The sequence below is a fragment of the Ylistrum balloti genome, unplaced genomic scaffold (assembly GCF_031769215.1).
Source record: "Ylistrum balloti isolate Yb309-2 unplaced genomic scaffold, AGI_CSIRO_Ybal_v1 Utg370580, whole genome shotgun sequence".
NCBI lineage: Eukaryota > Metazoa > Mollusca > Bivalvia > Pectinida > Pectinidae > Ylistrum > Ylistrum balloti.
The window spans coordinates 1,712,749-1,736,592 of NW_026782361.1; the positions used below are offsets into that span (position 1 = coordinate 1,712,749).

General features: G+C 34.9%; 1 protein-coding gene across 3 annotated transcripts in view; it reads left to right on the top strand.

Moving 5' to 3' along the window:
* Nucleotides 1-23,844, top strand: part of LOC132556589 (breast cancer anti-estrogen resistance protein 1-like) — a 65,141-nt gene that overhangs the window by 13,481 nt on the left and 27,816 nt on the right. For 2 of the 3 annotated variants that reach the window (XM_060221008.1, XM_060221007.1), the window contains exon 2: nt 23,229-23,480. In XM_060221008.1, the coding sequence (XP_060076991.1) occupies nt 23,229-23,480 (252 nt within the window). Of the gene's footprint in view, nt 1-15,003; nt 15,071-23,228; nt 23,481-23,844 lie in introns of those variants that run through there. The other variant, XM_060221009.1, reaches the window with a different exon arrangement.

A 23,844-nucleotide genomic window follows, 5' to 3' on the forward strand; every position in this document is an offset into this window, starting at 1 on the left:
GTCATGTTGTAGGTTATTGTAACACATACTTAGACCCCTGGGGACTTAGAACAGAAATACCTTTGGTAACAGAACAGAAATACCTTGGGTAACAGACAAGGACTCTTGATACCTCCTTAATTATGCATTATGTGTGTGTCATGCGGTGATTCAGGTGTTTACACTAGAGATAGCTGTACCTGTTAACAAACTATACTACTGGTGGGTACAATAATGCATTCTGTAGAGTAAAAGGCAAGAAAACTTGTATTCAAATATCATTTATTTTAATAAGCTGTCTTGATGAAAATTGTTGACAAAAATTAGATGATTTATAGAAAAAAAGAAATCAAACAATAGGTTTAGAATTAATGACATGGATATTCATTAATGGTCTGGTGATTAATTGCACTTGTCTTTTTTCATAAAAGTAAAAAAGAAAAAAAGTTGTGTGTTGATCATTTCAGTATAGGTATCTTTAAAATGAAACCAAAATACCTAACAATATTCAAATAAAAAAATGATAATTTTTCAATCAATATTTAAAAATCACATATGCCTTTGATTTATTCAAACTAGAAAATGCTTACACAGTGTAATTTGGAAAATGTTGTCAATGTCAGGAATGTTTTGTTTCGTTGGCATGATACAGGATTAAATGATAAAAAACCTGCAGAAGACCTGAAGCTTATCTTGACATGCAGTAACATACATGCCGACCTGAATTTGTTAAGAGTTTGTTGAGACTGTCGTATATTATCATCTATTTCTGAAGTTTTAAGTCTACAAAAATTGTTGTTAAATTCTCCTGTATTATATCCTGATACTAATCCTGCCATCATTTCAATTTTTTGTTTTTTTCTTTTTAACCAGACATATTTTCGAAAAGTATTTGTTAAAAGTTTCTGTAAAACCACTGAATAAAGCGGGATTAAAGTGGATAATTTAAAGAACAAATGTAATATTTTTCAAAGTTGACAGATATATTTTGAGGTCAAGAAGGACAACTACATGTTGCTATGGTTGGCTACACAAGAAGAGGCAGAGCAGACAACCTCATGATTACACTTGCTGATGCATATCATTCGGCTGGGCAGTCATTGAACTGGAACACGCCAGTACGGAATGTAGGCTGGCATTTTATTAGCTGTCAGTGATTATAGGGTTGTTTTAAGGTGGTTGTGTTTGTAACTCAAAGGCACCTGTATCAGACCAACATCTACTAGAACTGATATATCTTATGACATAACGGTGTGGGTTTTTTTTTTTGTTTTATCGTGATTTACATATTGAATTCATAAATAGAGGATTGGTGCAGTCTTGTGATGTTATTTATGTGTGCATATGTGCCCAAAAGGTCAATGATGGTTTGTAAATCTTATGCATATTGGTACACACAGGATTCATTCCAATCTTAATAAAAAAAAAAATTAAAAAGTGAATTTTATTTAACGATTATGAAGCCTGTTTTGCCAACTATCACTCCATAAACCCTCTTGTTGACCCATATGTTAGTAATGTCTGAAGACAGGTGACATTACCATACCAATAACTGACTTGGGATCAAAATGAACCTCTGTTGTCATGGTGAACAGAATCTTAAGTAATCTCAGTAATTTGGATTGTGAACTGGCTTTCAGTTACCTCCCCTTTCTCTGAATCAAACTATATCCTATTTAACCTTCTGTATGCATAAATAGCTTGCACATTAAAAATATGATAGGAAATAGGAAGACAGGGTTATTACCAGACAATGGTGTGACATTTGTTTTCATAACTTGTAGATCTGCAATAGATATGTGGGCGGACATATTGTTAATGCATCATAGTGAGTCTTCTTGTTGTTAAGTGGCTAGAAACTCTTTCAGAATACTGACAGGAACGCTTTTTTTGTAAGGTTGATGCATGAAAGAAAGTCTGGTGGTCATGCTGATATTTACTTTCAAATTTTTGTTAATTTGTTATGCATAGTAGAATATTTATTGCTATGCATTTATGAGGAAACTAATAATTCATTTCATGACTTGCATATCATATTCCTTGTTTATTCACTTTGTGTGGGTAAAAAAATAAGAAATTTGAGAAATTTAATGTTGTGTATTTAATATGGAGGACGTTGCAACTGAGGCTAGGAGCAGAACTAAATATATATCATTGTGATGGCTTACTTAAAATGTCAGTAATGTTATGTGGCTCAAAATGATATTTGAATACATGTATTTTGATGCTGAATTAATGGGTTTGATAATATGCAAATAAGATTGATTGGTCTGATGATTATAAAATAGACATATTAAAAACAAAATTTTAACCAACCATTTAGAATAAGGAAATTCCTTCTGTTATCCAATGGCAATCTTACCTTATCACTTTTATGGACTGATGAAATACAATAAAGCTCATTCACATACAAAATTAAAGTAGCTTTCATCAACTAATTAGATATGTTAGATTCATACAATTGTTTTAACATCCATGTGTCTTAATGACACAGGTATCTTAATTTGTCAAGTGGACTAGGCATGAGGGCCACAGTACCTCAGTCAGTAGAGATCAGACTTCAGCAACCTCAGTTGAAAATTTGAGATGTGAAGTTCAGTCCCTCTCCAGGTGGTTTGTGATGTTCTTATGAACGATGAAATTACAGACTCCTCTGCTGCTATGGTTGTGTCATGGTTGTAAGACATTTTACCCCATTTGTTCAGAAAAGCATCTGACAGAGCTTCCAGCATGCAAGGTGTATAGCTACTACTACATAGCAACCTTGACTCTAAATGACCCCTATTGTTCTAAGCATTATCAACCAAACAAAGGCAAATCATATGACAGAAATATAGATATCAATCTGGAAAGACTCCTTTAAGCTTTAGTTTGGTATCATTTGATGTCCACTATCAACAGCTAATGGTCATTTATGGAAAGGACTATTTATGGATACACATTCTTGGTCTCATAGGTTCTGTATGACTTCTGTGCTGATATAATTGTCCGCAATAGGTACTTCTGTATTTGCATAACCTTGAATACCATTTTAACATTTTTCTGGAGTTAAAGTAATCTGAAATACTGTCTGTTGAAATCCATTAAATTCAAGTGCATATGACATTAGGCTGGTTTAGATAAACTTTTGCTGTCTGACAAGGTGAGCTGCAGGTTATGTCTTGACAGGTAGATAATATATACCTGTAGAGTTTTACCTGTGCAGGTGACCTTGTCTGTAGGGTAAATATTGGAGACAGCCCCAGAAAAAGTAAATTGTATGTCAGAACAAAAGATTTTGGAGGTTCACTTTCTGCCAGGGTAGCAGTGTAAATCAGACTGTTTGACATTTAGTATAAATTGGGGTATGTTTACCTGCAAGAATAACAAGTATATATAGGTATAAAAGTAGGTCAAATCAACAGTGTAATTCTTCATACCAGTAAGAACACAAAAATTACACACCTTGCTAACTGCAACAGACTTTGTCCAGTTTGTTAAATTTTGCTGAAGGACATTGGAAACAGAACTATGTATCAGTATATTTCATAATTATTAAACCTTACTATCAGAGATCTATCTAACTTATGAGATCTTGCTTCAACTCCATTGAGACCAGGGGGCCAGCACACTATCTATGACTAAAAATAGGCAAATAAAAGACACTGAAATAACACTTATTCAGCTAAAACAGCAAGATGTATTGGTGAGCTTATTAGTGGGCGTAGACTTATTGCAGAATAAATACGGTAATAGTTTCTGTTTTAAATCTATCATTAATCTTTGAGTTTTATCATTTTATCCCAAAGAAATGCTGTTAAATCCTCTGTAAGCACTTGTGAATGGACAGGATTCAAAGAACATCTCTCAGAGGTGATTGATCTTTCACAAAAAGAAAGAAGAAAATAAATCTATGTATATGTACAATGTATGTAAGCCCCAGTTCCACACTAACCTGGTGAGCTGGTAACATCGTGATGATTCCTTCAATTTCTGTTGGAAACCTGTTGGTTATCTCAAAGTTGTCTGGGCTTGTCTCTACTATGAAATATATACAGAGATAAAAAATGTATATTTTGGAAGGTTTCAGCCCCCTGCTAATTCTTTAAATCAACAGTACCTTTACTGATGACCCAGCAATGCATTCATTCCACCAACAGACAGCTGCATTTACAGACAGTTAGATTCAAGGAGGTACATATCTGTGTGAAGGAACGGTGAAAATAAACGTTCCTGTCGAATGCCTGACCAGGAATCGAACCCTGGTCTCTGGTGTGATAATCGACCAGCTCTACCAAATGATCCAAAGAAGCATGCTCCATCAGCTGAATGACAGAGACCGTACTTAACACTATATACAAGCCATACCAACCTGCTCCTATTACAACTCTACCATATTTACCTGTAATATACAGACCTATTTTTAGAAATTGGGTAGATGGTCTTAGAGATCTGTATTGTTAATATTCCTAAATTGGTATATTTGTTAAGATCAGTGTAATCATCATTAGTATAAGGAACACTAAAATAATTTACCAAAACTGAAATGTATGTGAGAATGCTGGATGGCACTGATGAGTTAATACACTTGCATTACATTAAGAGGTACATGGTCATATGATCTGATGCCTTCTTGGATTAATTGCTAAGATCACCAGACTGAATACATGGGTTCTCTCCAAATCCTCAGGTTTGTTCTCATATAAGGTACGTAAAGAGTAAACAACATTGATGTAGTTTGATATGTGATATTCTGCAATAAATATTAGGTTTTAGCTTCAAGTTGTTGATTATTTTTGTAGTTAAGTTGATATCCTTAAAAATTCAGAAGTTCCTTGTCTGTAAAATGTTCACATGGTGGGTTGGAGCTGATAATGTGCCATTGTGACAATAACTGTGAAAACCAATCCATTAGGTCTAATGAGTGCTTTGAAATGGGGTCATTAGGATGTTTCAATGGTCAGTCACAGTTGCATTGAAGCTTGAATTAGTCTATGGTACAAAAGCAGTTTTACGTCAGAGTTACTGTGGTTGGCTTTGGAGTCCCTTTAGGAGAACTTAGGGATGTTTGAAGGTGTGAAAGCAGGATGGCTTGTCTTCTCTCATCAATTTCCTCACTGTAGAACCCATATATGACTAATAGGGCGACTAATTGTGGATCAGCAGGAGGGTGATGCTCATAATGGGGCACTAACAAGTCTGGTATTAGCAGGTAATTGATTTTCATTAATTACAGGTGTGAAGATGATTAGTCCATGATCAAATCCCTGTAGACTTGAAAATGTGTAACACACTAACACACATAAAGTGGTGGTGTTATATTTACCTGGGGAGAATATTCACTGTCATCTCGGTATGTTATCTAAAGGACCTTTAGGTGGTGTAGGAATGCCTGTAATCCTGATTAGTGAAGCTCTAACCTACTCTTTACAGTCATCTTAAGAAAGTGGTATTGTGTTTTCACTGATTTCTATCAGCAAAGAAGAATGTTGAAAATAAAAATGTGACCTCAAAACTTGTTGATTAGTTAGGCTGTATTTGCAAGGTTCTCAAAGTAGTTTAAATTATTTTTTAGGGGGATAATACTTCATATGTTTTTGTACCCAGTTATAGAATCTTGAAATAAGGGTACTAGATAAAATTTTGGGTAAGAAATTGTTTGCAGGCTGTAAATGGGAATGCTGATTGTCTGTATGATAACGACCACCTTGAATGTGAAAAAAACAAGCTGAAAAAATTGTCCAGTAGAACAGTCTGTACTGATGAATGAAAGCTGATCAGTTTTAGATGGGATCTCCTTGGAGTGGTTGATTACTCACTGAATGATCAGATGTGGAAATCTTGATCACCACATGTTTTCCAAAGCAATTGGGGTAATAGATATTGCCTGAGGACACATGTACAACTATGACAGCACTGGATCTTGACTTCCTGAGAAACACTAACCACTCTAAGCAGGGATTGAACCATCCACACCTGAGGTTGCAGAGTGTAATGCCGTACTAACAGAGCTATCCCAACCCTTTGAAGAAACAATAGAGGGCACCAGTTGCTCTAGTCAAGTCCTTAGATGAAATCAATGCTATTTCATACTAACAAACAGGAATGACTTTTCCGCAAAGTCTTATCATTTGTATATTTTGTATGTGTGCGAATGGCCCTCTTTCTGTCACTTGCAGATGTTCAGCCTTTTATCAACGTTGATATTATTCAGACACGTGTTGGTACAACTTAATGCTTCATTCATTTGTTCATTGTCCTTTCTACTTTACCAACTTTAATCCATTTCAGATTTTGAGTATTTCATGATAGTTCTATTTCCTGATGATAAAACCTAAATTTTGACAATCCAGTATTTGAAACTAAATGTAGTTTCGGTGCAATTAGGTCATGAAACCATACAAACTATTTTTCATTAGAATTTCTATGCATCACTTAAGTGTTAATTAACATAATTTTAGTTTTTGTCTAATTGAGTAGGTACACTCACATGTTATATAAAGTCATACAAGTTCGACAAGATGTATAATGTTTCAAGATGTAAACTTTTTACATGAAGCCACATCAAAGCATACATACAAAGGCAGCACATTCTGCCCTTAGGCACCTAACACAGAAATGTTTGTGAATGAAAGAAAAACACAGAAAAACTTATGGATTGACTCCTGTGGCAAAAACATCTGCTGGATACTTCTGTCGCCAAGATAATCTAGGACGAAGATAAGACCACTAGATTCATCATTTGTTGTAATGAAGGAACAAAAAAGTCTGACATACTGCCTTATACAGGTTCAAGGAACATGGCAGGCACACGCCCTCACAGTGGGAAGTCTTTGGTAAGCTGACAGATGACCCATTCAGGGATCTGTTTTGACCAATATCAGTAATGTATAGCCCTGCAGCTAGCAGTAGTTGGTTCTAGTATTCAAAACTTCAATAATTTCTTTTTAACTCTATCCTTTTAAATAAAGATTTTGCATACACACAAGTATTTACTTCATGTGTGTTAGCATTTGCATGTATGTGCCTCATTCAAAGTTAAAAAGATGCTGATAGTAAGAAAACTTCTGTGAAGAGTCGGAAGTTGGACAGTTTAATAAAAATTTGAACAGTACCCTAATCATATCTGACAAATAAACAAATCCATGTTAATGTTTAATAAGTTAACAAAACAATGCTATTAAGTTATTTCAGATTCGCTTGATTTGGAACAAGAACTTATATGTTAACCAATGTTATTCTCTTGTCTTTGTCAGATTTTGGGTAAGAAGCGATGTGTTGGCCCCCTGATGTCCTGTGATAGGCCCACCCTCTGATTTTGAATAAGAAGTGATATGTTGACCCCTCAAGCCCTATGATAAGCCCACCCTCTGATTTTGAGTAAGAAGTGATATTTTGACCCCTTTGGCCCAATGATAAGCCCACCCTTTGATTTTGTTGCTGCTGAACTTACTGTAGGATGAGTATTTTTGTTGCTGGTTTTTTTTTGTTGTTACATGCACATTATCAACAAGATTGGTTGTAAGTCCTCAACAGCTGTTGATTAATAGTCACATAAATAGATTGAAAGTATTGTAAACCTTGCTGTGATACTCCAGGTATTCCATTTTTCAGGTTGTTGAGTGCTGTTGCACGTAAAATTCCCCACACCATTTTTATCACAGCTGATATACAAGTTGCATACAGATTCATAAAGAAATTAATTACACATTTTTCTTTGTACTATAAATAGAAGACATTGTTTTCATTGATGATGCATCAGGCACTAGGTACAGAATGTTCATAGCACCTTCAGACATGTAGATGAAAAATCAGGATATGTTTCAAGTATGGTCAGAAAAGATTTACAGATAATGTTAAGTAAAAAAGCAACTGAGTATTGATTAATTAAGACATTGTTTAAAATGATAACTTTTTTAAAAAAATATATCTTAATGTCTTATCAGAGATACCGCAGATGATGCCAAAATGTTAGAACAAATCAAAGTCAGAAGAGCATGATTTTTTGTACCAATTTTTTCTGGTTTTTAATGTCTTATCTTTTACCGTTTGAGTTCTGGCCCAAAGAACTTGTAGCAGTGCATGAAGCTCTGAAATTATCTGTTTCAATAAACTAATTGGATTCTTATGTTAGGTGGATGACTCACCAATCTTCACTGTGAAATAGTCATTAGATTCTGCACACTAAAAAGCAGCAAGATTATCTATATACGTACATATCTGGTTGATGTTTGTAAGTTTGGAATGCTTACGTTTTCTTAACACAATCCAAAGTATTATCTTTTTATAAGGTTCCTTCTTTTCATATCCAAAATTCTCTTGGAGTGAAGACTTTGTTATGCAAGTTTGAAATTCAAGTGGTTTCGCTGAGTGCAAAATTATCTGTATCTATATATAATGTATACAAGTTTTGTTTTCTTTGTGCTGGTGCTATGTTTAGAGCTAGTTATTGTACATCAGAGCTATTTTCAGCTGGAGAGGCTATGCGAGAGCTGGTATGGTATAAAGAACAACTGCGTTGATGAAAAAAGAATCCTGGTGTTGATGGTTGAAACAACTGTCAAATGAAAATCTGTCCTCACAAGTCTGAAATCTTTACACACGATCAAATTTTTCTAGTCTCTGATGAGCTGTTTTTCTTTTTTATCACAAATCAACACCAATATGTAGTTCATGTTTATGGTACAGAAAAAAAAGTTTGAAGTACATGGTACATCCAGATTCATTTTGGGGTGGAAATTAAACTTTTTGAAAATGAAAGAAGAGGTGGAAACAAAGACAAACAATTATTGAAAGATGTGGAGAGTGGCATTTAGATGCTACATTAAAACAATTACTTTTGTTATAAAATCAGAATTTGAGTTAAAATTTTTAGTTCTAGTCTTTTTTTTTCAAAAAAAGAAACTGCAACAGGATGAAGGCTCTAGAAAGCATGCTAGAAAACTAAATTTACCTTTTCTGAAATTCTGATGTCAGTTTTAACATACCACTGGTACAACTGTTGCAAAGTATACTCTGGTGTAACTAAATATCTTAATTGCTGTTTTTTGGTCTATTTAAAAGCAGTATAGTTGGGGCACTTGGTGTGAGTGTCAGATAATTACAGGGCCCTATGCTGCACATGTCTGCGAGGTAAAGAATGTAACGTAAACACGGACAAGTTCGATGATTGACATATACGCATGTTTACACATGACAGATGGGTAGAGGTACAGCTATGCTGGCTGAAGCAATAGTGGCTTTGTTATATTGATGCTGTTATTGGCCTTTCTTTGTGATAGGTACATGGATATACCTGCACTCATTTCAGCACAAGCATATAATGCCTCTCTGTAATGCCATGTGAACTTGTTTACCTTTGTTCAAAAACGCATTGTTACGATAATTTACGTTTCTTTTAAAAAGAATATTATTCATTCAAAACTTGTTTCTATAATTAGTAAATATTTTTGTGGTGAAACTTTAGAGGTTAATTGCATTGTAATTGATACAGAAGGAAAACTGGTTTCCAAGGGTGGTAAATACGATACAGATGGACTAACCTTTCTTGAGGGTGGTGAATGATTCTATTATCTGCTTTTGTTCTGTCAGGATGGACATACCAAAGTCAGCACTGACCAGTCATACATTAGAACACTACACAATCTCACAAAATTCTTTGCATACTGTTAGGAAAAATGGTGAATAGCCTGTCCAAATTTTCTTCCTTTGTTTCTTACAAAAGCCTGTGTAGAGATATACTATGTAGACTAGACTCTCCATATTATAATGCTGATAAAACAGACTGTGTAGAGATATACTATTTTGACTGTACTCTCCATATTATAATGCTGATAAAACAGACTGTGTAGAGATATACTATTTAGACTGTACTCTCCATATTATAATGCTGATAAAACAGCCGGTGTAGAGATATACTATTTAGACTGTACTCTCCATATTATAATGCTAATAAAACAGACTGTGTAAAGAGATACATTGACTATGCTCCCTATATCATAATGTGGATAATGGAAGAAAAACATTCTAAGGAGCTCTGATTCAGAGATCTAGGGTGTAATAACAGATATTTGACCAATTTAGATTATTGTGTTTTGATATTTTGGTGAAACTCAATCTCGTATTACATCTGTGCCTAAACTATTGACGAGTGACATTTGCTATTTTCACATAAAAAAGGGCAGGTTGTCATTTTAACAACCAGGATCATCACATTTATCCTGTTATCAGTATCCCATGATGTAGTTAGGATCCATCTGCAGCCACCATTACACTTCCTTTAATTGGTGGTTATTGAGGAAATGGTGAATTACATTCTGTAGGACAGATGGTCATACTGGAGGAAAGTACATATAGATGGGAGAAACAAAATACTTCACAATTAGTGTAAATATACCAAAACTGATTCAGGTTATCTCTGCAATCCAACATTCCATAAATGCTGTTAACAGGCAGTCCATCTCTCTGCCCCTGACCTAGTGTTGGATAAAGTTCTTATCAAAAGTGTGTTCCCGTGATGAGGTGCTGTAACAAAACCCTTCTCCAGTTACTAAATCATTTACACAAAAACCCTACAGCTTTTCATTCAGGATGTTTTGATGTTGGATTAGTGGGTCAGAATGTTTGTAGGAAAGTATGTCAGCTCTATCCATCTCTTCTAGAGTTAATATTCAGTACTGGTACTGAGGGGAACCAGGGGTCATCTTTATATACTAGTGTATGTGGTAAACATACAATGAAATCAAACTTCCATTAGTTATAACTGATGATATCTACAAATGTAAAATCGTCGTTAATGTCACCTGCTTGATAGATTGTATTGTATAGATCTCGCACAAAAACGAAATCAAATATATCACGGAAACATATAGATCAAATATATCTACTGGATCAAAAATTCAGAGTTGATGTGATTTTAAATGTAAATTTTCTGGAAGGAATTGAACTGCTGTTAGGTTGGCCATTTTGTGATACTGATAAACCTCTTTAGAGACTAAAGTCTGAATTCTGGACACTTTATGTATATTCTGTAGAGGTTCCAGTTTAAGTATCTCTGCTCATCTTTCCCCAACAGTTGTTGCTGACAGACTTTAAACATAGAAACCGTCTTTGGAATCATTTGTATGTATATGCATCATTATCTTTCCTGCTTGAGGATGAAGAGGCTGCAATGGAATTTCTGCTGTTGCTGCTGCTGTTCTCTGTTGGTGAAATGACACACATCTTGACTTACTTCCTGTTTTTTATTGCCCGTACTTCCTCCTCATCAAATGTATGTTTCCCCTCCCTGGAAATCTCATCTCTTTAAAATGTCTTGAATCTGTCCCTGGGCTAACCTTTTACATTAATATCCCTATATACTCAAACCATCATTGAATCTTTTAGTAATCTGTTTATCTTCTGTTCATTATTACATCTCACCTGCTGCTCTGCAAACACCTTTCCCCTTATTCAGCAATAAACAATGTTTTCAATGGTGAACATTTACCTCATTAACGAAGTCTTTCTCTATAACTTATTATGTAAAATAATACCTTTCTTCCCTGTTTCAAGTTACCATATTGCTTTCCACATGGAGACACCTTGAAAATAATTTTCCCTACATCAAACACCAATTTTCTATTCAAAATTATTTTGAGAAGCATTTGGTCTGCATCATAACATTCTTCTCCTATTCTAAATTTCCATTGTAGTAGTTTTCCCCTTTTCAAAATCCTTTTGACCATATAATTACTCGTCTTCGACTTTAATTACATCTTGCCAGCAGACACCCCTATTTTACCCTCTCAGCAAATACTCTTTAATTGGCTTACTTGCCAGCTCCATACCAAATTCTCTATAACTCCTCGTTGTCTACAGGTATCCTACTTCAAAGCCCCTGGATCTCCCTCCTATAGGTTCCCTGCACATGTTATAAGTACAGGCATTATGGTATGGTGATTGGGCCAAATTAAGATGTGTATTGCTCTGTTTTACAAGTTTTCTTATCCATGACGTGTGTTGATGATTACTTAAAATTTCAACAGAGTCGACAGACCTGTTACACTGTATACCATCTGGAACAGACCGACTGACAGATGCAACACAAGATAACATATTCAAAATGTTGGATATGGGCCTGTTGATTATAAATTTTAATGATTAAAACAAGATTTCTGATTTTCCAAATGGAGAAATCACATAACAAAATCACATTTATGCACAAGTAAATATAGTTCTATTTTAGGTAACTAATCTAGAACTTTATAATGTACAATTCATCTAGTGTTTACCTGCTTTGAGAGCACTGGTCCTTTACATCAATCATCTGTGACTCAAATTACAGGACAGAGACAAAACTGAAACACTTGTCCGCATTTTTATTGAAATGACCAGGCATGAGTTTATTGCTAAATAACTAAGGTAGACATTATAGCATGCTTATATTTGACCTTTACAGAGAGATTGACCTATAGTGGTGTTTATAGGTCATTGACTGCCCTCATTTTCTATGACATCTTGGATTCCTATCCATTTAAAATTGAGGTGACTTGGTATATAATTAAGATAACCTGAGATTACTGGTTGTATACCAAACACACTGTGTAAACTCATAATTATTGTAGTTAACAAACCAACACAGTCCTTAAAAATTCTCCATGCACCAACTAGTGTCATCTGTTGACTGAAAGAGAAAGAAAAGATAGAATATTAAAAACCAATTGCCACCATTTAACAGATGGTTGATCTTTGACAATGTTAATTGGTGGTTTAATATTTTGAGTGGAGATTGAATAATGTATGAAAAATGGACTGTTTGTATTTTAGAGGTTTGGGTAATGATTTAGCTATTAACATTCTGATGTGATATATTTACATGTGTTTTATACAGAAGTTATACAGAATACTTAACACAGAGTGTGTAGAGATTTTATTTTGCTTCATTCATGTGTTAGGTAAATGTATACTTGTGTAAAAACAGAAAACATTCCTGTGATTTGAAAAATTAGCCCTGAAGTGTTTGAAATGTTTAAAAACCTGTCAACCTTAACCATGAGCTCCATACCCATACTGTATGGTGTTTCAAGTTGAGCTTGGTCTATTAGAGGGTTTTATTTGAATGAGGTAAGGCTTGAGTGTTAACCAGCTTACCAGTGTAGCAGTATAAAAGTGAAGCTTTGTCTTTTTTTAAAAGATAAAAAATCAAAACATTAGGTTTTGGATGAAATTATCAAAATTTTAAGAGAAAATGAATTAAATTTAACAGAAAAAAACCAAGAATCTTTGATATTTTTGAAAGTCAGAAGAATCATATAAGATGATTAACAAGCTAACCACACATAACAGTGTTGACCTTGGTCATTTGTCACTGATGAATGGACTGATCACAGTATTGGTCATTCTTGCCACAGGCTGTGTAGTCTTGTCTGAACAATAACAAGGTGTATTCACAATCAGTCAGTCTCTGATGTAGACAACTGTTTAGACTAGAACTTAGTGTAGTCATATTTCTAGCTGTTTTTCTTCATAAATATTATACTATTGTCATTGTACCAGTGCAGTCTGTGTTGTCAATATTCAATTGGTCATGTGTTTTAATCTTTTCTAGTTTCTGTTTTATTTTCTAATTTTACTTAGTGTTGCTGTTGATGCCCTTAAGGTTTTAACTGTTTAACATGAATATGTCTTTTTCCTGTCGTGAAGCTTCACACCACTTGCTTAATCTCTTTCCTTGCAATTAAAAATGGCTATGACTGATAATTAATGGTATGCAGATATATCTTACAGTTCTATTTTATGTGACACAGCCATGATACAGATCAGTCAGACAATCTATACTAGTGCATGTGTGTAAAATCTATGTCAAATTGAGTAAATGCACTGTTTAGTTCACACACTGATTATTCAAATTTCCTTCCACACCAAACATGCCACCAAATTGTCATGCAACAATAATCTTACAGAAATTATACCCATTTTTCCAAGGTACCAAAATGATCTTTTCAAACATCAGAATATTGTATTGTCTCCACGGTAACCAAGATCATATATTCAAACCTCAAGATATCCCAAAGTTTCCAAGCTAATCAAGATGATCTATTCAAACCACAAAATATTTTGTTGTTTCCAAGGTAATCAAGATCATCTTTTCAAACCTCAAGATGTCACAATGTTTCCAAGGTAACCAATGTGATCTATCCAAACCTCAAAATGCCCTTCTTTTTCCTCATTAGTCAAGATCACAAAATTCTCCTTTTTCTAAGGTACCTAAGTTGAACTATCCACTTAGTGTACCTTCCGAGACAAGTGTTAAATTTGTTATAAATGTTATAATGCCTGGTCACCATATGTCATTTGAGCCAGTCACTGGCCTACAAAGCTTATTAGGGTCCAGATGATAAAATCACTGAGTAATACCCAGAGATCTCCAGAGAGAAGTTCTTAACCCTGATTTATTAGGGAACACTGGGAGTTAGGACAGTAATATCAGTTCAACTGTGAGAGTAAGAATAATCCACATTGCTGATACAACAGATTTAGATAAAATTACGTTGTTAGGATGTCAAGTCCTCAGTTTTGGTCGCGACAGTAAGTAAGATGTCACAACTGTCCAACCATTATTATTCTGTTCAACAAGGGCAATGATAATTTTGTATACTGTAGTGGGTATTCTGTACACTACTAGGCCACTAGGGGCCGAGTCTTGAAAGAGTTGAGAGCAGAAGGTTGACCCTTTATAACTGAGTCAGTGGGACACCCAGTCAGATGATAAGGGGAACAAAGGGTGTGTGTATAATAACACTGTCTGAGCTATGGTGTGGCAGTTTGGTCTAGGTGATCCAGACAACCACTCACAATGTAGTCTCCCTATAGTGAATACGAACCTGAGGAGTCTGAGGAGAAAATTGCCTGTGATTTGTTATACATTTGCAATGTATAGATATATGATTAAGGATTTCAATTGTGATTTGAATATATAACATATCTGTTAACAGTGGATGTGATTTGTGTTAAAATTCATATTGTCACTGATGAATTAAGATAGAAAAGAATGATGGATCTTTCAAACATTTTGGATTTCTGTTTTGAACCTTGACCTGTTTAATACTTGGAATATAGTTAAATGGAGAGTGTAAGTATGCAGTTTATTTAATAGTTAATGATTTTTGTACTGTATAAATTTAACCATATAATATAGGATCAGGAATTAATATGTTCGTTTCAGTATGAAAGGGAACTGTAGACGATCAGATACCAGATAATTGTCTATATATACTAGACAAGCAACGAAGGAAAACATCTATAATATATGTATCAGGAGAAATAGATCAGTTAAATCTTGGATCAACAAATATGTCTTTATGCTTGTGTGAACATGATGTAAACATTCGATAAACACAATACCTGAAGTCACAAACCTTGTTGTGGATTCTATAACGTACACAGCTATTTTGCCTCGGAGCAATTATCTCTTAAGTCAATATTTTGTTATCAAAATATGCTCAGTGTTTGTGTAGCGTTGTTAATATTCCACAAGTCATTGATCGTGTCAGTATTATTAGGGCATTGTACTTTGTAGATGAAAATAGCTGTATCATGTGGTTAATGTCCATATTCCAGGTAAATGTTGAATAGATCGAAAAATCCATCACCTAGCCCATGAAATACCCTATAGAAAATATTCACTGCATGATTATAAATATAGCTTCTGGATATAATGAAGCAGTTATTGATTTGAAACGATAAATGTGACTAAGATCTGCAATGTAATAATAATAGTTTAAATATGATTAAGATGGCAATAGGATTTGTACACAAAGTATAAATACAGATTCCTGTAAGTAAAAGTATTCTATATATAATTACATTTTCTTTTTGTTGTGGGTGTATCAAACAACCTTAATAATACCCAAACTAGAGAGATAGATGTGTGGTTAATGTTATTGAAAAAGTTTCCTACACTGCTGTATCAGTATTACACATAAAACTTATCTAATACGCCCTTATGATATCATTGGGAGTTGCCTCACAACGGGTATAAAGATGAGTCCTGTGTATTGGTAAGATGGTTTTTGTATTAACTGGGGATACAGTTTTAGAAATCGTGATAACTGCTTTGTAATCATGCAAACTTGTCCCAACCTTCAATCCACAAATTTCTTGTTTTGATGTTAGCCACATTCAAAGACAAGTTGTACAGATTTCTGTCTCTTTAACACTATAAATGGTACAGAATTTATCATTACCTTGGCTAGGAGTGGACAGTTAGTCTACAAAAAGGAAACTGTTTTTTTATTAAGTCCATCAACCCTAGATATATTGGATGGTTGAATTGATGCGACATCTCTTGCAGACACAAATTTTGTATGGTTGAGCGTATTATTTTTCTGAAATAAAATATTACATACTGAGGCTAGTAAAACTATAAAAGTCAGAAACTCGATCCTCTAGCAAAATAACTGAATCAAGTTGTATTTGGCTGATTTATGATGTTGCTACAGATAGGATATGTCTGAGAATAAGGCCTGTCATAAAGGATTCAACATGTACCAACATTATCTTCAGATGACTGTAAAAGGCAACAGCTAGTATTGCCTGTTGTCAATTATGGGGAATCATTCACAATTTTCCATTTCATTTCCAGTGATATTGGAATAGGTTCCATGCTTCAAAAAAAAAAAAAGAAGATTGAGCTACTGCTAAAACATTTCACAGAAATAAAGGATTTTATCAACTTACAATTGCTATGTAATTCACTCATAATTTTTTTATTTTTTTTTGAGCGACATCATGCAAACTACAATTATCAAATTAAACATCATTTTAGACAAAGACTCATCAATAATGATACATTATACAATGTCAGAGATACTCTGCCAGATTCAATTTTCAAACTTTGTCACAATTACCTCATGGATATGATGAGATGTCTGCCCCTATTATATGTTTTGTGCTTAATTATGTATTAACAGAGTTATGGCCCTTAGTTCATGTTAACTTTGGTGGAAGAAAAGGGCAATGAAGGCATTTATCATTGGAATATTTATGATGTTTTAGTCATCTTTTGGAGTTCATTAGTAAATGATGTCTGGATACACATGAAAGCATTGGTCGGGATTTTATTCAGAGGCTGAAATAACAGTTCTACTGTTGTATTTCTTTTAGTTTTATTTTTCTGGCTATCATACTACTCTTCAGTACACTGACAATTCTGTTAATGATAGTCGGGCCATTCAAGTGGTATAATTTAATGATAAACATGTCATAGAGAGATTTATAGCACAACAATACATTTATTATTTTAAAATAATGTTTTGAGAAAATGCTGAATCTATGATATACATGGAAAGCATCCATGCTGCGTGACATATGCTGCCTACTGTTATATATAGAGGAGTGTGACCGACAGCTGGAGTATTAATATCATGATCCCTCACACATGAGACCACTTCACTACAGTCAGCACAAGTATCTATTTTATCTATATCTCTCATACTCGTCACAGCTCTTCACATTTACAGTACTCTATGATATGACATCATATTTTCCATTCCCTGGGCAATAAAGCAACCACTTGTTTTTGAACGTTATAAGCTGGATTTTCTCCCAAAAGTTACATAAGATCTAAGGTAAAGTTTTATTGGTCACCTGTTGCATTTTGGCTTTGGTTGGTTGACTTGGATTGGTTGGTTGATAGGTTAGTTGGTTGACTAGGATTGGTTGGTTGGTTGGTTGATTGGTTGACTTGGATTGGTTGGTTGACTGGTTAGTTGGTTGACTTGGATTGGTTGGTTGATTGGTTAGTTGGTTGACTTGGATTGGTTGGTTGACTGGTTAGTTGGTTGACTAGGATTGGTTGGTTGGTTAGTTGGTTGACATGGATTGGTTGGTTGATAGGTTAGTTGGTTGACTTGGATTGGTTGGTTGACTGGTTAGTTGGTTGACTAGGATTGGTTGGTTGGTTAGTTGGTTGACATGGATTGGTTGGTTGATAGGTTAGTTGGTTGACTTGGATTGGTTGGTTGGTTGGTTAGTTGGTTGACTTGGATTGGTTGGTTGGTTGGTTAGTGGTTAGTTGGTTGACTTGGATTGGTTGGTTGATTGGTTAGTTGGTTGACTTGGATTGGTTGGTTGATAGGTTAGTTGGTTGACTTGGATTGGTTGGTTGATAGGTTAGTTGGTTGACTTGGATTGGTTGGTTGATTGGTTGACTTGGATTGGTTGGTTGACTGGTTAGTTGGTTGACTTGGATTGGTTGGTTGATTGGTTAGTTGGTTGACTAGGATTGGTTGGTTGATAGGTTAGTTGGTTGACTTGGATTGGTTGGTTGGTTGGTTAGTTGGTTGACTTGGATTGGTTGGTTGACTGGTTAGTTGGTTGACTTGGATTGGTTGGTTGATTGGTTAGTTGGTTGACTAGGATTGGTTGGTTGATAGGTTAGTGGTTAGTTGGTTGACTTGGATTGGTTGGTTGACTGGTTAGTTGGTTGACTTGGATTGGTTGGTTGATTGGTTAGTGGTTAGTTGGTTGACTTGGATTGGTTGGTTGACTGGTTAGTTGGTTGACTTGGATTGGTTGGTTGATAGGTTAGTGGTTAGTTGGTTGACTTGGATTGGTTGGTTGATAGGTTAGTTGGTTGACATGGATTGGTTGGTTGATAGGTTAGTTGGTTGACATGGATTGGTTGGTTGACTGGTTAGTTGGTTGACATGGATTGGTTGGTTGGTTGGTTAGTTGGTTGACTTGGATTGGTTGGTTGACTGGTTAGTTGGTTGACATGGATTGGTTGGTTGACTGGTTAGTTGGTTGACTTGGATTGGTTGGTTGATTGGTTAGTTGGTTGACATGGATTGGTTGGTTGACTGGTTAGTTGGTTGACTTGGATTGGTTGGTTGACTGGTTAGTTGGTTGACTAGGATTGGTTGGTTGACTGGTTAGTGGTTAGTTGGTTGACTTGGATTGGTTGGTTGACTGGTTAGTTGGTTGACTAGGATTGGTTGGTTGATTGGTTAGTGGTTAGTTGGTTGACTTGGATTGGTTGGTTGACTGGTTAGTTGGTTGACTTGGATTGGTTGGTTGATAGGTTAGTTGGTTGACATGGATTGGTTGGTTGATAGGTTAGTTGGTTGACATGGATTGGTTGGTTGACTGGTTAGTTGGTTGACATGGATTGGTTGGTTGACTGGTTAGTTGGTTGACATGGATTGGTTGGTTGACTGGTTAGTTGGTTGACTAGGATTGGTTGGTTGATTGGTTAGTGGTTAGTTGGTTGACTTGGATTGGTTGGTTGACTGGTTAGTTGGTTGACTTGGATTGGTTGGTTGATAGGTTAATGGTTAGTTGGTTGACTTGGATTGGTTGGTTGACTGGTTAGTTGGTTGACTTGGATTGGTTGGTGGACTGGTTAGTTGGTTGACTTGGATTGGTTGGTTGGTTGGTTAGTTGGTTGACTTGGATTGGTTGGTTGACTAGTTAGTTGGTTACAGGTTTATCCTCTCATTGATTTGTCCTATTTCTACGAGTTGTCTCACCAATGAAAGTCATTGTTATATCTTGGCTTCTGCGTGAATCATGCTCTTTTATCCCAACTTTTCTAGGTTTTCAAACATATCCTGGGATGGCACATAAATTGAAAATTAATATCATAATTCATCCAAATAATGTATACAATACATTTCATTAACTACATAACAGATTCATTAGCATACCAAATTTTAATATTTGTATTTTGATAGCAGCCCACTATTTTATCCTGACACAGACAATTTTCAACTTTCCTGCTTATCTTGTTGTAGATCAGAAAGTAATAGTATCATTTTGTCACTGGTGTCATTCATCATTTAGATATTTTGATAATTATATTATTCTATTTCAAGCTGATACAGATTATTATACATAATTTTTCCACTTAGCCTGTTTTCTATCATTCTGCAGTGAAACAGATGTGGGTTTGATAGGACTTGTCACTGTTATCTATCCCTAATTAGATCTAGGCCAGGTCAAAGATCATATCCTAGTTAGCTTCATGGATCTATTTCATATTTTGAAATTGAAATTTATGAAATAACATATGAAGCATATAAGAAAAAATGCCGTTTTGGGTTATCAAAGTAATATTTCATCTGTAAAATTTAATAATTTAGATATTAGATTTGATGAATATTTCAAGATACATTTATTAAATTAGGTTTCAAAAATAGTTTCCTCTTATTAAAATTTAGATTTTTTTTCTCCACAAATTTATCTAAAAGTTTTACTTTAAATTCCTGAAGTTATTGGTATCAGGATGCATTTTGATAATTCTTTGTTTTTATATTAAGATTTTATTAAGCTGACAAGTTTTGAAGGTTTCGGATTGTCCTTGCCACAATAATTCACTTCCTGTATATATAGGAGGCCTTACCACACATTCTGTGTAGTAGATAAGAACTCTACACTCTCTGATAAGTATAATCAAACTGTCCTGAAGATTTATGCTTTTGTTAGGATATTTTCAGACTTTGGATAAAAAAGATCAGGAAAATGTCAGTAATGATGACAAATTTACGATTCCCTTTGGTATTTTTGGAAGTCCTTATTGTTAAACTGATGATGAGACAGGGAAGTTATGGGTAGATTTCAGAGTATCTGTTGGAGATTTACAACAGTATGTCATCGATATCAATAAAAAAAACTTGTATAATAATCAGGCTTCCTTGTTGTATGTAAATCTGTGTTAAGGTTAGCAGTGTATAGGATGTCTATTTAACTTGGAGTGTACTCAAATCATTATGCATTGGCACTACACCGAGTGCTTAGTAAGTCTAATATAGAGCATTGCATTCACCTCCCTCATACACCTTATTAAATGATTGACATTTCTTGTAGTGCAACCACACAAAAATAGAAGGCTGATGTATATAACAGTCAACAGACTCTTTACTGTTACATATATGTTTGTAGATAATTAGTAAAATGTTGGAACTGATCCCAAGATTATAAAGCAATATATATCCTTTCTTAAAATGATTTAACAAGTTGATGATTGTCAAGGTTTTTTTTTTCTTTTTGTAATTTCAAGGAGTAAGTTTTTGTTTTTATTTTTGAAGACTAACTGGCACCTTTATAAATTAATTCCATTATACAAAATTAAAGCTGTCAGTTGTGTCTGAAAGTCCCTTGACTGGCTTGTCCCTCGCATGGCTCCAGAGAGGCAGTTGATACGAAAGCCTTTTTACTGTTTTTATGCTATCAAGTTAACTTATAATAAGATAATTGTAAAATGACTGGATTTTATGGTGTATGGATTTGATCCAATTAATGGTGAAGCTCCTAGTAGTGGGAGATCTATACACAGAATACGCTGCCAGTCTGAGGGGATAATTAAAACCACTTTTTCTACATACCCCACAAATTGAATTACCACTTGAACTGATTTGGTGTGTAACTAAGTATGTGATCATTCCCTTTGAGAGTGGAGCTTTATGTCTATAAGTTAAACATTGGTGTAATAGTTCTTTTTATTATACTGTGATTATATCATTCACTTCTTGTCATATCTTGGTTAGATTATTGGCAATACTCTGATTACTATTGGTACATGGAGCAGCCAACTTACATTACATCTTATATAAGTAAATTTTTTTTAAGCAATTACAAATGGTTCTGAATTTTCTCATAAGGTTTGTCATCAGAAAATTGTCTAAACCCCAATCCTTATGGAAATGGAATCACATGAACTTTTGTCATAATGAATCACTACTACAGGGACTAAGTGGTAATTAATGTTATTACAATATGTATAAGTTTATATACTACTCAGGTATATGTAAGTTAGTTAAGACAGTTATAAGACTCCGGACATAGGTAAAATCACTGTAATATGACCTTATGTGACGACCTGGTGTTGGTCACATGACTCCTATGGTGTTGTCCACACTATGTCCTGTGAATCATTATTGATTCCGTTAGATCACAGGTTACTTATGGTATAGATTTCCTTGTATAATAAAATTAATTATTTTGCTTACAGCAGGGTTAGAGTAAATATTCCTCAGAGGGTATTTATAACCATATGGCTATTCCCACTCCTCCAGACCCTTGCTGACCTTAAGGCCCAATCTACATAAGTTATCTGTGTCTGTGATAAATTCTCTGTGGACCCCATCCAAGGACCTGGAAGGTCTCCTGTGGCCCCTCCATCAGTGATAAGGGGAGCAGATATTAGAAAAGCTGAACTAATTATTTAGTCAACAACACCAATATTTGTATACCCCCTGGCCAGCTGAGTTAGGTCAGAAATACTAATATTTAGTTAGCCTCCAAGTAGAGTCCAGGTGATGGCAAATGCACTCTTCACTTAGTCTCTATATCACAAGATACATAACTGTAACCAGTGGTATATGTACAATAATCAAACTACTGTCTGTGGGGCATCCTATTGTACTTACATGTAGATAGGAGTATATGCATGCATGTGTCGTAAGAGAAAAAAAACTTGCGTAAAAAAACAGTGTAGAATGTGGTTATTTTTGGCAGCAATGCCACATTTACAAAATGATGTAACTATACCACCAAGCACACCATACAATTTCCACTTGTCATCATCTTCATTTACACCCAACATCTACTAACCTCCCATTCCACCTCATTATCCCCTCCCCTTTATCCCCCATCTACTCCCTCTTACACTTCCTGCCAATACATGTCTTCTAACTTTCTACCTAGTACCCTTCCCTCCCCTGAATCTCATTTCTCTGGTCATCCCTCATACTTTTTACTTTTCCTATATATATATTATTGTTCCTCTTCCTTCCGCTCAACTTCCAGTCTCTTCCTCTCTATTGTCTGCAGCTGATGCTGTTAAAATGTTATGCTGTAGCAGAATCTCTTTACATTATTATCATTAGATAAGTTACCACACATTTATACCATATTCTAATTTCCTGTTACTTGGACTTAACAATATCCGTATCCAAACAGACTTCAGTTTCTAAATGTACAGTTTAAGAAAAATGTGTGTATTGTCATCCTGATACACATTTCAATGAAATAAATTTGATGTCTAATTTTCCTTTCAGTCACTAATTATACATTTTACACTACTGTAGAAATACCCACTCGTCAACTGCATTATACCAAACACAACATAAATCATGCAATATTTTATAATACATGTATAAACAAACTTAACCACATTATGGATTAGACTGACTCTACTGTTTTCACTTCTGCTTTATATTTTACAATTTGCAGTATCATCAGTTGTACATATAGTTCATTATTTGACTCTCCTTATTTTAACGTTACAGACATTGGCGAAGGCTGTTTATGACAACTATGCGGAAACACCAGATGAGGTGGCGTTTCGTCGAGGTGATATCCTAACTGTGCTTGAACAAGACACTGGTGGACTGGAAGGATGGTGGCTGTGCTCCTTCCGTGGAAAACAGGGCATAGCTCCTGGCAACCGATTGAAACTGTTGACAGGGATGCATGAAACAGGGGATGTAACTCTGGATAACAGTCGAACATCAAATTCAAGCTTCGATATGGGCAAAATGGTTAGTACAATTTGTTTTGAGATATTCAGCATTTTCTGAATATATGGATAGATCCCAATCACCAACTGTTACCTGTCCCTTTACTGGTAACAGATACAAAGCTGTATGGGTATTAGGGTAGTTAGATTCATTGTGTTCTCTCTTCTGCCATATTTGAGGATGGGATAATTATTAGTTGAAAAGTAGTTACCTATGAAATAAAACTAATGGAGTTTGTTTCGTGCCATCAATGAGAGTATATTCCTTTTAGTTAGAGCTTTTGTCAATACATGGAAATTTGAACCATCAAGAAAAAAAGACAACTTAATACATACGATATTAAGGAGTAGCTGGCCTTGAGGTGAACTTGTGGAACTCAAGTCAC